Genomic DNA, 18,404 nt, shown 5'->3' on the forward strand with positions numbered 1-18,404 from the left:
CACGAAGCCGGGAGGCCCTTGCCCCGATTGGCCCTCGCTGTGAGTGGCGAGAGTGCGAGAGACGAGAGAGAGGAGGAGACGGTCGGTGGCGCGTCGTTGCTGTGGCGGCCGTCGTTATTTCGTTGCTTCAGTCGTCATAGTGCTAAGGTACACTGTACCATGCGTACGCTTTGCACTCTATACTTCACTGTAATGTCTGCTACAATCTACTGTACTCTACTAAAGAATATATTCTGTACCTTAAAGTTCGTTTAGCTATACTTCGGGTGATATTGGGTTGCATCTCAGCAGAATGTTGCTCGAGTACAACAGAAGTCAACGGAAACGTAAGTCATTTCCTACGCCCACTTTTGTGAGGCCGGTGCTCCAAAACTGCTCGTCAAGCTCGCGTTCTGGCGACGTAGTATTGTCACGTATGGGCGTTACGAGTAGCCTATAGCTCTTTTAGGCTTAGGGTTAAATACAGGTGCAACGCATAATTACAATAATAATAACAAGAATGTAATAATAAAACTTTATTTAAGGCGTCCAGGAATCGCCCTAAGGTCTGAATACGGATGCACATGTACATGAACTAGAAAATAGACACTAAAAAATATAACGTCAATGACAAGAAAAACTAAGCAAAAACGAGGTAAAAGATGCGACGACAAACAAAAAGGAAAGAAAACAGAAAAAAAAGATTCGAGCGTTTAAAATATGCTCTAAACTTAAGAGGACAGCTTTTATACCCAGGAACTATGGACACGTCCCTTCTGGCCATCTGTTGAACTTCACTGCAATACTTCAATGTAACTCACTGGGCAGTATTTTAAATGTAATACATTTCAAAACATCACTCGATCGAGTTTGAAAAAGTTTCAGCTTGCAACGTAGAGAAGGTATGCCCTTCTAATAGCATGCGCATTTACGGCACTTTGTCGTAACTTCTCCGCTGCGTTGAGGCCGTCATTTTCTCAGAACGAAAACACTGACGCAGCAGAGATGCTACGGCGTTAAGTGCCTTATAGGACATACCTATACTCGACGACGTTGCTGATTGAAAGTTAGTTGCTGAAATTCGGCTGATATTTTAACATCTGTTTTTTTTTGGGGGGGGGGGGGGGGAGGAAGGGGAGGCAATGCGGGCCCTTCGAGTTACGTCGGTGCATTGCGGTGAAGGTCAACAAATTGCCAAAGGGCCAGCTGTCGAAAATTCCTCGACATGGAAAAGAATGCGTTCACATACGACAAAATAGAATGTGAATTCGCGGCAAAGATACATAGAAAAAAAATTAGTACGGAAGTCAAGACACTGGCCTAGAGCGCGCGATACAGGTGCCCGTTGGCGACACGTTGGCGACAATTGGAGGTAACACGTGGTTCGAAGCCGGCTGTATGTGACCGCGCATGCGCGCCGGCATACATTTACGAAGTGCTTTGTCTTATCTCGCCCCGCTGGTTGCCTATAATCATTTGGCAGCAGCTCTTGCCGTCAGAAGTAGTTCTAAAAAAAAAAGAAAACTGTCGAATTGATTACAATGTTAGAAAGTAACAAAGTGCAAAAAAAAAATGCGAAGCTCAGTACAAGACACTGGCAGCGACTGATGGAAAAATATTGAGATCAACAAAATAAGTGTCATGTCGCCTTTGTATTCGCATACACGTAATTGTGACAATATGAAAACATCAATATTTATTACAAATAAATCAGTGATGGCCTCCAATTGTATACAACAACCCTTGACGTTCGAGTGCTACACATCAGTAGACATATTGCAGTGTGATAGTAAACGATAAGACAAGGCGGTATAGAAACTTATAAGTGGTGAATGCCCTTTTTGTTGGTTATGTGTTGTTTACTAGTTGCGCTTTCGATACGCAGCTCAACCACTAGGCACAGGAACCTCATTAAAGCAAGTCGATGTGAACACATGTGCAACAATATTTGCGGTAATACGAACAGAAAATGTTGAAACGAAAAATTCATCCAATTGCTCTTGTAGGTGCATGTTGGCTTGAGGACCTTAATAGAAACTTAATTTAGAAACTTAAACTTATTCATAAACACATGAAAGGCGACGTAAAGAAAGAACGACATCTGAGCGCTACACCGTCAATATAAAATAAATACACAAACATTCGAGACAGTCTCATGCTAAACACAATATAAATGGCTCCTGAGAACTCGTATGCTCTGTGCACTCCATGTAAGAACGTATATACAAAATATTTGACAATAGAGACTTTTAGCGTGTCCGCTGTTCCGGCAAACGGGGTCGGTTCGGGCGGATTACCGGATGGTCGGGGGCGTAAACTTGAGCGGCCGGAGCGGTGCAGCCGCCTGGTGTTGTGCAGCTCAACTAGGCAAACGCAGAGTTAAAATTACAGTAACATACCTTATTCTGCTTCGTTGCTGGTGCAAATTTTCGGCAGCGGCGTAATTGTGTTAATAATTACGCCGCTTTTGAAAGCTTACACCCCAGCAAATAAGAATATAGTAATTGGCTCGGTGTTTAGGTGGTTGAGCTTTGCGCCGCCAGCTGGCGCCACCAATCTGGCCGCTCACGTTTACACCCCCGCTCATCCGGCAAACCGCCCGCGCTTGCCGGAATACCAGACGCACTAAAGCTCTCTAATAAGAATATTAAAAAAACGGACTCAGCTAAGGAGCCAGCCGGACGCCATGATTGTCATCTGGAGATGGTGTCGCGAAAATGCGGTGATGATCACTGTTGCTAGCTTGCCTCTCGCTGCCACGCTATCGTTTGGCTTAACGTAACTGTCCTAACAGGAGCCGTCACCAAAAGGTACAAAGCGTTTATTTTTTTACGACTAGAGGAATGGTAAAGAGTACTGCGCAGCGGTTACCACTTAGTGACCGATTGCTTTGCACTTCGACAATTGCCAAACTGGCTTATTACGCTCAGAGGGACGCCGATAGAAAAGTGACTCAATATGTTCAGGCAGCATAGCTGGGAAGAGCAAAATGAGCAAGTTTTGCTTGAATCGGAGCCTCGGTATGTCATAGAGCGAGGTAAAATTGCGATACGTAACTGACGAAACTGAAATACCAGCACTATAGTAAGCCAATCACAGACCGTTGCCTTTTCCCGTGGCGTTATTGATTTTGTCAGTTCCAGGCATAACTACAACTGCTTTAAGTGTACAAAATTAGTTGGCATCCAATAATGAGCCAACACATAACTCGTGAAATTTCGCTGTATTTTTTTTTTTCTTATCTGAGCCATAAAAAGGGTACGAAAATACGAAACTTTGCGATACCACGAGATGTCGTCACCGGCGACATGACGTCACCGACAAGTTTTGATTTCGCTTTGCTTGTTTACGCGATATACTACTACGCCCGTTGCGTGCTTCGTAATCGCGCCGACGCGGAGGAACTCGGGTCACTGGGGCCGAATTCAACGAAGCCTTTCTGTCGCAACTGCTTTTTGCCAGTGCCGGTCGCATTAGTTTAACAATACGCTCAGCGTGAAGATTGCGCCGGAAGCTTCTCTTCCGAACAATTCTAGCGTGAGAAGGTCTTGAGAATACTGCCGGCCATGGGCTCTTCATCGAGCTGCCAACTGCATTGGTCAGCACTGCAAGTTATTTTAGGTGAATATCATTCGAATGGCCTTCAGAAATCTTCACTGTCTCAGTGTCGCAATGTTTTCTCGCTATACTTTCCGCAGTGTGACGTACTGGTGTGCGAAGTTCACGAGCACTGCGAAGTCCCATTTGGCTACCCATTCACTCGAGAAGGGGGAAACAGGGGACATCGGATATGAATACGAAATGAACGCGAAGCACAATTCACAAAGAAACATCTGAGAAAGCTCGTTGTACGTGCTAAGTTATACATGCGAACTTCTTCCCCCGTTATGACGGGGACATGTGACGCGTTGACAAAGGCGTTCCTTTTCTGCGCGTAGAATATTCCTAGAACAATTACTAGGGGGGAATGTGGCGCTAGTGTCAATGCGAGCCGGAAGCATGGCGTGTCTGCCAGCGTGGGCCGCGGTGTGTAGTATATGGATTTGGCCTAAACGTAGTCTTATAGTGGCTTCGAAAGGCTTTCTGACTTTGCAAATTGATCTGATTTGACGAAATATTGCTTTTTTTAGGATTACAACAATTCTTTACGATTGTGCACGCGTGCAGGGCATTTCGTGCGTTTCGATTACGATTGCTCGAATATTTTAGGTAATTAAAGAAACACCACGCTTCATAAGTAAGGGCATGCACCAGGTCGTTTGAAGCAAAACGCGTCAAGATTAGACAAACGCAAATGTTGCCGACAATTCCCACGGTGGCTGTACGTTCACAGTGTCAGAGCTCCCTCTGCTAATTTTAGTTCGAAACATCATGCTGGGAAAATGGGAGGGGGGAGGGGAGAGGGTACTCTGGGCTGGTGTACACGTCAGGAGGAGACAGGGGTCTCCAGCCAATCAGCACTTGAGCAGCGGACGAAGCGGTCATGTACACATGGTGGGCACACACAGAATACCGCACCTCCACCGCCCCCCCCCCCCTCCCCCCTCCCCCTCCATGCTACGCCTTTCGTACCGATCTGCGGCATTTCACGAAAGACGGCGCCACATGAAGCAAACAGATGCGAGGCTACGAGATGTTAAACTTGCGCGCGTTTCTCGTTGCTTCTTCCGGTCCCCGCCCTGTGTAAGTCCTGTGACAGCGTGACGAGAACGAGTGAGAACTGTCATCTAAACACGAAGATCTACAACACCGACAGCGCACGCAATGCCCGCTAATCGTCTATAAGTGTGGCCCTCGTTCACAACCATAGAGTTTCTCACTATAACACCTGTAGGGAAACCTGGCGCGACCGTCTATGGGAGTTTCCTAAGGAGCCCTGTGCCGTCATGGGAATGACGGTATACGCGTTTGCTAGGCTTGTGTTGGCTAGTGTTGTAAGAGGCTTCGTCTAAAACGTGGATATGGCGACACAAATAACGCATTCTTAAAGTAAGATCTTCATAAAATGTTTCCATTCACGCATATTACATCTCTACTCTCCTAAAATGCATAACCAAGCGAAGAAAAGCAAGAACAGACGACAAACTGTTCCAAAGCGAGCACGAATCTTGTCGTCCGTCCTCCAACTTTAGCGGCCCGCTGATACTTTTTACGTTTCATATAATTTGTACATGCAGCAGCGAGTTCTGATAGTTCAACAAAACATGTTTTTCTGTAGTAATAACGCTAAAACAGCTTTTTCCGTGCTCTTTTAGTAGAAAATTAATCATTCTGATGGACAGAACGGTGCCTGCCTGGCTCTCCGAGAACGATGCCAATCCGAATACACAATATACCGGCATTCCCATGCGTGCCACAGCGCAGCAGCGCCAGATTTCTATCTGGGTAATATAGTGAAAGACTCTATGTTCCCAACGCCCGACTCAGGCGAGCGTCGCGACCAACGCGTTCGACGCCACTGTTGGCGCTGCGTACGTTTCCGGGGCGCGCCTCGTGAGTCTGCCGGAGATCAAGTTAGGGGGCGTGCCGGCCGCTGTGGTGACTCGCTGCAGCTGCAGGCCCTTGGCGGCCGCTTCGGAGGCCTGCTGGAGCAGCTTCCGCATCGGGTTCATGGACGGCTTCTCCTGTTCCTCGTCGGGCAGCAGTTGCTTGGCCTCGCTGTGGAACGCCTTGCAGAACAGCTCGTACTCGGCCGTGACTGAACTGCCTACAATGCGTGAAGCGAGAGACGAGAGACAGACGAGGTTTATTAAAGACTGGGAACGCTTCTTGTTTGGTTGGTCGGTGGTGCGCAGCTGTCAGAAGAGGCGTAGGCTATTAGGAAATTATGACGTACACAGACGGATGAGTGTTCTCGTCGTGTCTCCTTCGTGTGTGTATTGCGTTAATTTGAGCCCCCCTTTTACTATCTATAGGGTCGTTCTGGGAAAAATCATAAAAAAAAAATTGGGCCGCAGTATCCTGCTCAGATCCAAAAAACAGGTTCGAGTGGGTTGTTATTAACGACTGGTACGTATGGTTGCGAACGGGGAAAATACCGCACTCTTATTCTCGCTCCACAATAGCCTCCGAGATCTACCGGCGCGCGGTGCCTGATCTTGGAGGCCAACGGTCTACGTAAGTTGCACTCCGCAAGTGGAATAGTTTCGCAAATATGTTCCACTTAGTGTGGATCCTGTGTGGAGCCAGATTATCAACAACTATGAGGTTACAGTGCTGCTGCCCTTAATGGCTCACGTGTAGGCTCTATCAATAAGGCAATTCATGCGATCAGAAGAGTCAATAGTGATACCTCAGTGACAATGAACAGAGACGATTACGATAAAGAGCAACATGTGACACGACAAGCATTTTCAATCTTAATTTCGGTAACAACGCATGTAGAGGCTGTCACAACTTTCATGCACCAAAATTTAAGTATATGTAGATGCCACGAAGCTGGACGAAACCAAAGTAATGTTGTTTATCTATTTTATTTATTTACTTTATTACCCACAGCGCCTTAACAGGCATTACAGTGGGGGAGGATATACGCAAAAGAGATAAAGAAATATATGCAGTGTCAGTCACACAACTAATAAAAATAACCACTTATCATAATCAGTCACAAAATACACATGTCATTGGCACAAACTTAAACGCGGTTATGCTAACATAGAAAAGAAAACATCATTAGACATAACCGTAAACATTGCCGTCGCATGAAGATACTCAGATTGTTTGCTGCATTACGCCGAATTACATAATTAATACTGATTAATCATTCAACTTCTCAAATATTATAATTAGATAAAAAATGTCAACGAGATTATTGTAGGGCGACATGAAAAACTCCCGATACAGCTTTCTCTTGCTGAATACGTGCTACATGAAAGTGTTTTTCCGAACGCGAAAGAAGCCCGCGAATACACGCAAAGTGCCTGGAGCGGGAAGTCGCACGACAATATTGCGTTCATTTACGGGCTTCTTGCACGCTCGGAAAAACTATTATGTAACACGTATCGAGCAACAGAAAGCTGTATTAGGGTTTTTCATGTCACTCTACAATTTTCTCATTGACACTTTTCATCAGATTATAATATGAGAAGTTGATTAATTAATTAAGTATAGATATGTAATTCGGCGGATTGCAGAAAAATGATAATAATCTGCAAGCGGCGGCAAACAGCATTACCTTGGTTCTATTACCATGCATTACCTTGCATATTTTTAAATCTTGGTGCATGTGATAGTTGGGGACACCCTGTACATATAAACTAGCAGCCGGTGAGACGAGGCCCATGAAACCGTTGGTGTTGTTCCGCGCAGAATGTAATGCCAAAATATATGTTGAAATCGAGGGTTCGACGGAAGCCCGTCTGGTCGGGATGAAGCATTGAAGAAATAAAACGAAGGACACCGACCAACATAGAAGTGCTAAAAAATAAAAAAATCTAAAAGACGTTTCGGCTTCGCTACGGAAGCCTTGTTCACAACAAGGCTTCCGTAGCGAAGCCGAAACGTCTTTTAGATTTTTTCATTTTTTAGCACTTCTATGTTGGTCGGTGTCCTTCGTTTTATTTCTTCAAAATATATGTTCAGTCGGAGCGAGTTTGTGCGCGTGCCGATGAGCCAGTTTAGCGATCGATGCACGCTCACCCATTGTCGCGGACGGGCTGATGTCCGGGCCGGCCCTCTCGACGGGCTGCTGAACGGGAGTGCGGCAAGCATCGTCACGCCTCTCTGGCAGCGAAGCCGAGGACTGCGTCGCCTTGGTCTTTTCGCCTGCAGATAGAGAGAAAAAAAAGTTGAAGGCCAGCGTAAGGGGAGATCAATAGTACGGTGCAGACTTGACCGTTTAACGCCAGAAAACAGTTCCACATCTCGTAAAGCTAGACCTACTTCACCGCCTTTATTTCTGGACGCGGAAAACACGTCTGGCGACGACATCGACGACGACGACGACGACGACAACAACAACAACAACAACAACAACAACAACAACAACAACAACAACAACAACAACAACAACAACAACAACAAGAACAAGAACAAGAACAAGAACAAGAACAACAACAAGAACAAGAACAAGAACACAACAACAACAAGAACAAGAACACAACAACAACAAGAACACAACAACAATAACACAACAACAATAACACAACAACAATAACACAACAACGATGGGGGCGAAATGCGAAAACACCCGTGTACTTAGATTTAGGTGCACGTTAAAGAACCCCAGGTGGTCGAAATTTCCGGAGTCCTCCACTACGGCGTGCCTCATAACCAGAAAGTGGTTTTGGCACGTAAAACCCCATATATTACAATAACACAACAACAACAACATAACAACAATAACATAACATAACAACACCAACAATGAAATGTTATTTGGGGTATAACTAAGTTAGTACAGTTTGGCGTAATAGTTGTGCGGAAACCCGCGAGGTGGAGAGAAGCGATTAATTGAGTGGAAATGAGACATCCACCCGATCGTAGCACTTGCTACAAAGGAATTTTTCGACGATATTTTCTTCGAGGAACCCGTATATGCTTCCTTTGTAGCCATTGGTACGATTGGGTGGATGTCTCATTTTCCCTTAATTGAATTAGTACAGTAATTAGTTATCCTCAACTGAAAACTTTCTTTTAGTGTATCGAAAACGCTGCTAATGCTAAGTGTTAGGCTTTCCGTCCTTGAGTAAAATTTTTTCAGTATCGGTATGCAGCGTGGCATACGTGATACATTAAACCGGGTTTAAAAGGAGCGCGAGGAACGGCCGCGTTGAGCGCTGTATTCGGACTATATAACGCGGTAAGTGCACCGAGGTTGCATATGTTTGCGCCTGTTTGTCTTCCATTGGCGCATACTGCGTGGCTCGCTACGGTGAACGAAAAACGCAAACGAACGAACGAATGAGAATGCAGGAGTTTATTCATGCGATACCAGATATTAGACGGCAGATTTCGTCGGTGTGCTATCAGGGGGAGCTGTCGGCTAAGCAATTTGCATTCCAGGGAGGCAACAGGAGGGCAGAGTAGTCGATCTTAGAGACGCGAGCAGCACTAGACCTGCTCCGGATAAGAAAACGCTCGCGAGTTTTTTCCCCCCCTCGACGAAATTGCTGCGAATTAGCGCCGTGCCTGTGTCATTTGTTTCTCTTTATTGTCCTTGTTTGTAACGCGCTGCGTAATATGCGGCGCGCTGTAAAATAATTTACGCACTTAAAAGCGAATAACGGTGTGAGTCAGTCTTATAACCGACCCCCATAGACCTAAAGGGGGACTAAGGGTATGATACTTAAACATATTTTCATCCTCATTGAATTTTGAGGGTGCATTTTTTTTACAGTATAAGGGGAGCACATAAATATGTCTGTTATACTTTCGGATAAGAGTCTGTGGCAACAAACAGAAGGCAATGGAAGTAGTGAAATGAAACCAAGGACAAATGAAGATATTTGGAATTTCGGCCCGACAGCTCTCCGCTGATACGACAGCGAAATACGTCGTATTTCACGGTATGTTTCTACTTTCTTTCTTTTTTTTGTCTGTATGGAAGGGGGGGGGGGGGGTGCATGGGTGGTGTTCTGGCACAGTATACATGTTCCCGAAACTTGCTAAGATCAGTCTTTGAATCACTAAGAATACAATGTAGCCCATCTTCGACTATAGAAACCTACGTAAAGGCCTGAATAAAGTTAAGAATTCTGTTTCCTTTTTGATTTTTTTACGCGCCGCAACCACGATATGGCTGTATGAAGCACACCGTAGTGGGGGACTGCGGATTAATTTCGACCACGTGGGGATTGTTTAACGTGCATTCGCTGCGCCATATACAAGGGCGTTTTCTTGGCATTTCGCCCGCATGCAAATGCGGCCTCCGCGACCGGGATTCGATACCGGGACTTCGTGCTTACAGCAGCGCACGGCTGTTATACGCCACTGCTGCGGGTCGGTATGATCTCCGAGATCACCGCCCCGGCTGGCGGGGGTAATCTCGGAGGCCATGGGGTTGGTATAGGCCCGAATAGACTTTGTCAGTATCGGTGACGTCACGGTGAGATGGGGTGGGAAGTTCAAGGCGGCGTGGAGGCCACCCGCGCCTTTTCCTTTTTTTTTTTGTCGCCTCTTTTCGGGCCTTACCAAGCCTCCGATCATGGTGTGAGATGTAGATGACAATAAGGAAAAAAAAAGCCTTTCTGGGATTTTGCGCGTCAAAGTCACGACCCTTTAATGAGCAACGTTGTAGTGGGACACTCCCGATTAATTTTTCACCACCTGGGGGTTCCGCATAACGAGCACCTGTTAAGTCTATGTACACTAGCGTTCTTTTTTTTTGCCTCCCCCCCACCCCCACTCCCATTGAACATGCTGTTGCCGCGGCCAGTTTCGAAAACTCAACCTTCGCCCTCACCAGCGCATCACCATAGCTACGAGGCTACCACGTCGCTTTTTTGTTTGTTTGTTTTCACTGCTTTCATCGGACTACAGGTGTGGGTCACGGTGAGAGTGGCTCTCTCGGTATCGTAGAAAGGTAATTTAGTAACGCAGCTCAACTTATCGTACGCTTCAATGTTTAGTTAACGCTGTTGCCCGTCGTTCGAGCTTGGAAAGTGTGAGACGTGTCACGTAGAGGGGACCGGACTCATTTGAAAAAAACACTCCACTTGTCGGGGCCGCTGCCGCTTTTATCGCGGGCCGTCGAGGTAAATACGGGGGTTTTCCTTCTGTTTCGCGAGGACTCTGGCCTTATCGCTTCCTAATTGAACACAACGCGCAGTTTACGTTGGCACGATCTCGGCAGAGAGATAATGGGCGGCTCGCCGCCGCCACGTTGCGCGCGGCTTTAGTTACTCTGTATATCGGCTTTATTGACAGCTCCGACGTCCGAGAATGCTTCTGGAAAGTTCCGTCTCGGATAACAGAAGTCGCGAGGGTAAGCCTTTCGGCGCGACACGCTAGCAGAATTGAGAGCTTCGATCTCGAAGGTCGTGTTGTTATGTTTCCGATACCTTGAGTAGCTCTACCACACTTGCATGCTCTTGAGATAGCTGTCCCAGATTAGGAACGATAATGGATCTGAGAACAAAAATGGTAATTTTTACTGACCAAGCTTTGTAGTAATGATGAACATCAGAATCGCTGCGATAAAATGGCGGCACGAGTATTAAATAACAACGAAGCTTTTAATGACATTAGAGAGGACATGTTGTAGTTGCAGAATTGATTCAGCCGCTGTACTGAAAGAATAACCTTTCTTGCAGAATGTCCGCGCCTTGCACCAGTTTCCGGAGGTCACAGCTGCCCAAAGAGTGCAACGAACTCGATGCACTGATGTTCGGTGAATGTGCATCCGCAGTGTGCAATAAGTACATTAAGAAACACGCTTAATAGGAACAGCACGCATTACGCGGCACGAAAAATACCTGCGTTTTTATCTGGACGAAAAGTGCTAACTCGAGCACTAGACACTTTAGCCAATGTCTCTAGCTATACTTTTCTGTCTTTTCACGTCCAAGTTATGCACAGCTAGGTTTGTGAATCGTGTTGTCTGAAACCTGTCGTCCGTCATACGTGCCTCCGAGATGGGTGAACTTCAGCTTCGTTTTATTCCACTGCGTGTGGAATAAAAACGCAGGTATTTTCGTGCCGCGTAATGCGTGCTGTTGGTGGCTGTTGGTGCGTGCTGTCGGAGCTCGTGTGGCCACATCACTCCGATGACAAACGATTAACACTAACGACAGAAAGTGAAGCTAGACATAAAATAAATTTACATACGGCCTTTTCCAGCACTGACAAAGGCGAAAGCTACTACATTATACAAACACCATCTATATATATAATATATGCAACATGTTCTGCCCAGCAGTTTCCAATATCGCAGTTTTCAACGAGACACGTAATTCCTCACATGATTACAGTTCGAAGAAAGAAATTTGGAGCTTGAAAGACATTAGTTTTCGCGGACATGGCCCATACAAGTATTCTGTATGTGGATTAAGGTGCGAAGTAATATTAGGCTGTAGATCCGCCAGTGGGCGTGTGCACCTAGCATCGTTACGTGCCTATTAATTTTTTATTTATTTACTCTCTTGCCCAAAGTGCCATTCAGGCATTGCAGTAGGGAGGAGGGAGCTACGTACACAAGGTAAAACAAGCTAGGTGCGTACTATTTATTATTATTGTTTTGATTGTAATTATCAATAAACAACATTATTATTAATGCTACTATTACTATCAAGTTATCAGGCGTATGCTATTCTTCTCATAACAGGTTTAGCGTCATAATTGCAATGGTTCGCGCGTCGTTTGAAGCCTCCAGTTTTGTTATGACATACGCGTGTATGTAACATGCTCTTCGGTTGCTTGCATAGCCGTTCAGTTTCGGTTTTGTACGTGCGCTGTCATATGCTGCGTCATGTTTGACTTATTACCTATGTACGCACCGTCTGTACCCATCCCTGCACTGTGTTGCGCAATGCGCGCACGTCATTAGCCGAGTGCACACCAGACGGCGCCACAATACCTGCTGCCATTGCAAGTTATTCAGCCTGCACCTGAAGCGGTGATTGATGAACGAGGACGCGTAATCTGTCATCGGTAGCACATTTGGAAAAGACATGGTCTTGAACATGAAATCGAAAGTGTGTTATGTCGCAGTTTTATGTGAATTGATCGTTCCTTCAGCGTAATTTTCGCGAACGAAGACGTCGCAAGAATAGATTTGAGACGACTGCCATAAATATACAAGCAGAGGGAACGAGAGCGAACAAACGAAAACACCGCAGAAAGCTTCCGTACAACGCCCGAACTGCAGCAGACGACAAGCGCGAGTCCGTGCCCTGGCGTCACGCTCGCAGCGCTCGCAGCGCCCCTGTAGTTCGTTCTCGGGGCTAATAGAGCCGGAGTCCCCTCTACTAAATCTTTTAAATAGAAAACTCAAATTGCACTGCGCTTTCCAAAACGATGTCATCCGATCCTGCAAGTCACTAAGCTCTTGATCTCGCTACTCCAAGCTCCCCCCCACCACTCACCCCTTCTCAGGTAGCGGAGCGTTCGCAGGCAACTTCCATTGCCGCCGAAAAGCTTCTGCCGACCTTTGAAAAAAAAAAAAAAACCCGGCATCATCCGTAATCGAAAATGCCTCGTCATTTCGAGAGAGCCCGTGCGCAAGCTTGTCTCGGAGAGCCAATATCCGACGGCGAACGGCAGCTCCTGCTCACAGGAATGCGCATACTCGCCAATTTCGCGAGATGTGTTCCCCTACGTGAGCCTCCCGATAACGATTGTCAGGCCGCTTGTCAAGCGCGCCGCGCCTTGTGATGTTGGCGCGGCGTCAGAATGGTCCGCATTCCGCACGACCGCCGGCGTTCCCGAGGTTTGTACCTATGACGTGCACCCTCCGGCATTGTTTTAAACCTCAGGCTTGTTATTATAACTCATTCAACGAAGTGGGTATTGCGGGGTATCGACACAATAGACGTTTCCTCCACAGTCGCAACTTTCTTTAGGGGTAGGTGGCTGGTGAATGGAATTCGCTCGCTCGACGAAGTCAACAGCGGTTCAACCAAAACTGTGTTCATAAAAGACAGACAACGCCGTTAATAAAAAAAATTTTTTTTTTCGTTTGTAAGATCTGTTTTCTATTGGCCGACCGGCATTGCTCGTAATATAATCACTAGCAGGACCCATGTGGATCCGCTAATTTTGATCTAGGACAGGCAGCACCTTTATTACACTCTGCCTTTTCTTTTAAATAGTTGCTGACATGCATCTCTTATACTTATTGATCCACCGATTGATTGATTGCTTAATTAGTGGGATTTAAATTTCCAATGTAACACTGGAGCTACTAAGTTAAAGGGTCCGGAACGTTTTGTTCACCTCGACCACCTGTGTCTCTTTAAAGCGCTCGCAGATCTGGAAATCTGCACATCTGAAATCACAAATTTGCACTTCGCCCCCCATCGAAATGCGGCCATCGCGGAGGCTGCCTTATTCGTCTGCACACTTATGCAGAACTCCACGTATTTGAACGTATATGAGCGAGCACCTCGTTGTTGTGTCAGGCTGTGACCGTTGTGCTATCGTGGTTGCCTTGACAACGTGACCCGCGTTACCCACTGTCTCCGGGATCGGCAGTCTGTCGAGCATAATGCGACCATAGTTTAATTGCATATCTTGCATACACGGGGGCTCTTTAGCGAACACCCAAAAGTCGGTGAACGAGCGTTAACGCTTTTTTCCGTCGTTGCTGGCAATCGAACCCTCTACCTCGTGTTCAGTAAAGGAATATGTCGTAGCTGCTAAACTGCCGCGGTAGATGCCCTGGGTGTGTTTTACTCGCCGTTTCGTTCTGCACACGATATGCATGGTCACGTCGGCGACAGCATTGGCGACAGCATTGGCGACAGCATTTCGTCCCGTTAGATTCTTAAACTAGTACTGCACAACACCTAGCTTCAGAGGTAGATGGAGATGGTGTGGTGAATGAACAGTATCAGAACGAGAAAAAGGTTCAGCATGGGGCAATTTTAAAGTTTCGACAGGGAGACTATATATTGTCGTCAGGGCGGAGATAAAGTCCGCCGCAGGCGCTGACGTGGACAAAATCCCGTCGCGGAAATGTCGGCTTCCGGGGCGCGGAATTCTCGGACGATCCCTTTCGGGGATACCTTTATGGCGAATTCGGAAAATCGCGCCGGCGCGCCCGCCGAGGCGCCCTGGGACGACTATGATTGGATGAAACGGTATATTGGCGCCTCCCGGTGCGCACCGGTGCGATTTGTCGCATTCGCCGTTAGTTTCGTGAAACGTCCCGCGCTTGGCACCGGGCGGTGTCGCTGTCTACGGACGACCGCGTTCCTGGCACTGCACTGAGAGAATCCTGCAGGGTGGCACTGCGCAAGAAACGCTGTCTCTGGTATCCACGAAAGGGATCGTACGAGAATACCGCCCCATGCCTGAGGCGTGCCTTATTTGACGACCGTTTATCATCTATAAATTAGCGCTAGTACCATTACGGCTTTAGCTGAAACGCTTATACAGTACGAGCGAATCTCGGCAGGAGGAGGCATGGGACTCTGCCCTATCAATGGCCCTCTATGTACGAACCTTCGGGAATCTTCGAGAGGATCTGCTCGAACTTCTCCAGGTTCTGGTTGTTGACCTTGTACTTGCCGCCAACGCGGCTCCGTGAAGTCATGGTCTTGAGCCTCCGAACGCCCACGGCCCCGAGGACGGTTCCGGTGACGCCGTCCCCGCTCTCGCCGCGAGCGTCGGAGGGAACGGGGCCCTTATGAGGCCCATGTCCCTCTTGAGGGGCCACCGCGGAGGAGTCTTCGCGCTTAGCTCGCCTCGTCTTCGTCTTGGAGCGCGTCTTGGCCTTGGCTTGGCTCGGGGCCCTGCGTCTGCCCGCGAGCAGTTTCCACCACAGAGAGTACGCGTGCATCGACGGGTGGAGGAACAGGTTAGGAAGGCCTCTGATGTTAGAGTACGTCTGTTTGTCTCGTGCACTACGGCAGCAGACGACGTTGAGCTTCTAATAAAGCACAAGTACCGAACTTCAGCTTTTTCTCGCCGAGTGTGGAACAAACTTCTTTTTCTTTGTCGCTTCGTGCTTTGAAAAAAAAAAAAAAGGAGGCTGCTCCACCGACAACGTTGTTGTCTATTTGCACTTGTTTAGCAGCAGCTCGTGCTTTCCCGCGCCGGACCCCTGGAATACTCTGAAACTGAATTAGAAAAGAAAGAAAAGAAAAACCAATTAACTTTGAGAAAAGGTTGATCTTGCGATTTTACGCATTCACTCGGGTAAAATAAAGTTAGAGAAAGGAAAACAATGTCGAAAACTCACGTGTACAACTTCTCCGTTGGAGCTGTCTGCGACGTCTGCAACTTGGCTCGAATATGTGTTTATAGCGGTGGACCTTGACTTTCGAAAGGACGATCTACTAAAGTTCAATGAACGTCTTTTTCCCAACTAATATGAGTTCTGAACACCGGGAGTCGCTCTTCTCACTGGAAATATTCTTGGCTTTGCAGAAACGATACAACAAAACTGCGCTATGAATTTCCGTTTTCTGGCTCGATTGTGTGCGTCTGTCTGTGGCTTTCAACCTCACGACAACAGCACGTCGTCTGCTTCCAAAACTGAAGGTACTTCTGTTCGGAAAAACGCTCTCACCTTTCTCTCTTTCCCTAGACGGCAAACTCAATATCAAAACGTGACTCTATCTGTACCGAAAACTTTTCCGTCCGTCTCACGTAACGCCGAAGCAGCTTCTGGCTAATCGTGTCGCAGACCGTTGTTGTTTCTTGTATCTATCTATATTGTTCTCGTCAGCGCTTGAGCCAACTTGTTTTCGTGCCTAGCCTAATCGGGTACCCCGCTTATCGGCGCGTGCCAGACAACCTCCATCGTAACCGTGCTTCTCGCTCCCCCGCCTTCATCCTCCGAAGAGATAAGAGGGCATGTCGCTAGAGGCGAAGACAAAATACTACCGCGGTCCTTATCGCCGGCGGGACTTGAATATTGACACGTTTGTTCCATTTCTGTCCAGAGCGTATGCGAGTGCTCGAAACCCTGTTTGGCACAAGGAAAAGAACCCTCGGCAGGTGTGCCAGCACAGCTCATGTTTGGAGCTGTTCAACACCTGGGTATTGCGAAAAAGGCAAAGATAACTGACTGTGCAAGATTACTTCCTTTCTGTAATTTTTTTATCGCTTTCGGCATGCTACAATTAACCTGATGGTGTGTACTTTCCTATGTTGATGATCAGAGCGCGTTCATAAATGAGCGAATTAAATGTGATGGTGGAATCCATTGGTGAAGGAGGAGGAGGAAATAAAGAGAGAAGGCAGGAATGTTAACCAGAAACGCGTCTGGTTGGCTATCATGGGGGGAGAGGAAAGAGGGAATAGAAAGATAAGATAAAGAGAGGGAGGGGATGGGGAGGTACAGCCGCGGTGAGCTCGCACGCGCACGCTGAGGGCCTGAGCGAGTCAAATACGTTCGCATAGGCCGGTCGCCCACAAGAAAGACAAAAGTGCCTTCGTAGCTTTGTGGGACGACGAGCGATGGGAACGGTCTTCAATTAGCACCTGCACAGTCAACGGCCGATCGTCCAGTTGTCGCAATGCGATAGATAATGCATTGGTCAATACCTCGGCCTTTTCGATGCGCGCTGAACTGTAGCTGAAATCGAGTGGATCGTCATCAATCTCGTTTACGTTATGTTTAGGCCGAGTCACCTGCGTAGTGCTCCCGTAAAAACGCCGTAAAACCCTGCGAAACGTCCTTATATTCATGCCTACTCCCGTGAAGGGTGGAATAATGGAGAAGTGCACTTGAGAACGTGCGAAGACTGCGACAACAGTAACCTATATGCAAAACGTCATAACTACTTTCTCTATATTCGGCGTCTCCTCGAAAAAAAAAAAAAAAGAAAGCCATCAATGCCAGTCTGGTCCAAGTTACTGTCGAAAGCAATGAGGTCAAGGAAATCACTGCTACACAGAAATTCAACTTCGCTACGAGCCTCAACTTCACGCGAACATGTGAATTCCTAACCCTGTGAGCTCTGCAAAAGTGACCTGTTTCATAGATAAAGTTTGTTATCGTCAGTAAGTATTAAATTTCAAATACATCTAACACAGAAGTTAACAAATCGACGTACATTGAACGATCATTGAGTTGAAACTCCACGGATGGCTCGACCGAGAAAGTTTACTCTTAGTGCAGAAAATTAAGGACAGACTTTTGTTTCTTCATAACTTTACATTCAGAAAGCGGACAGATGGACGGACGGACGGATGGATGGACGGAGCTTGGAGACACTCAAATTAGCTTTTTCATTTACCCTAATTGGATAATTAGCATTTCTTAATTATAAATTTCTCAGATATTATAATTAGATGCAAAGTGTCAATGAGAAAATTGTACAGCGACATGAGAAACTACCGATATTGCTTTCTGTTCCTCAATACGTGCTGTATAAAACTGTTTTTCCGAGTGTGAAAGAAGCCCGCAAATATGGACGGCAATTTTGCGTGCATTTGCAGGCTGCTTTCACGCTCGTAAAAGCACTACACTTCTATGATGCACGTATTGAGGAACAGAAAGCAATATCGCGAGTTGTTCACCTCACTCTACAATTTTATAATTGACACTTTTCATCTAAGTATAATAGCTGAGAAATTGATTGATTAATTAACACTAATTATCCAATTAGGTCGAATCAATTTTTTTTAAGACGGCAAACAACATTAAATTGATTCTGTCCAGCTACGTGGCATTTGCATATCATTAAGCTCTTGCTAAAGTTAGCTGGGATACCCTGTGTAGCTTGCACTATATGTGATCTAAAGCTTCTAATACAGTGTTAACGAATCAAAATTGCGGAACATGAATACATAGCCTAAAGGAGAGATTGTCGTGA

The 18,404-nt window shown here is 46.6% G+C and overlaps 2 protein-coding genes across 2 annotated transcripts in view; one reads left to right on the forward strand and one right to left on the reverse strand.

Moving 5' to 3' along the window:
* The window catches only part of LOC126529197 (BAI1-associated protein 3-like), a 515,162-nt gene that overhangs the window by 154,358 nt on the left and 342,400 nt on the right, over positions 1–18,404 (forward strand). The gene's annotated exons all lie outside the window — the stretch shown is intronic.
* LOC126529198 (uncharacterized) lies at positions 501–16,258 on the reverse strand. Its single transcript, XM_050176795.3, has 4 exons — positions 15,821–16,258; positions 15,082–15,698; positions 7,618–7,743; positions 501–5,686 (listed from the first exon to the last, which is right to left on the reverse strand). The coding sequence occupies exons 2-4, from the start codon at positions 15,416–15,418 to the stop codon at positions 5,403–5,405; spliced, it is 747 nt and encodes a 248-aa protein (XP_050032752.1). The 5' UTR covers positions 15,419–15,698; positions 15,821–16,258; the 3' UTR covers positions 501–5,402.

This window comes from Dermacentor andersoni, chromosome 8 (genome assembly GCF_023375885.2).
Source record: "Dermacentor andersoni chromosome 8, qqDerAnde1_hic_scaffold, whole genome shotgun sequence".
Lineage (NCBI taxonomy): Eukaryota > Metazoa > Arthropoda > Arachnida > Ixodida > Ixodidae > Dermacentor > Dermacentor andersoni.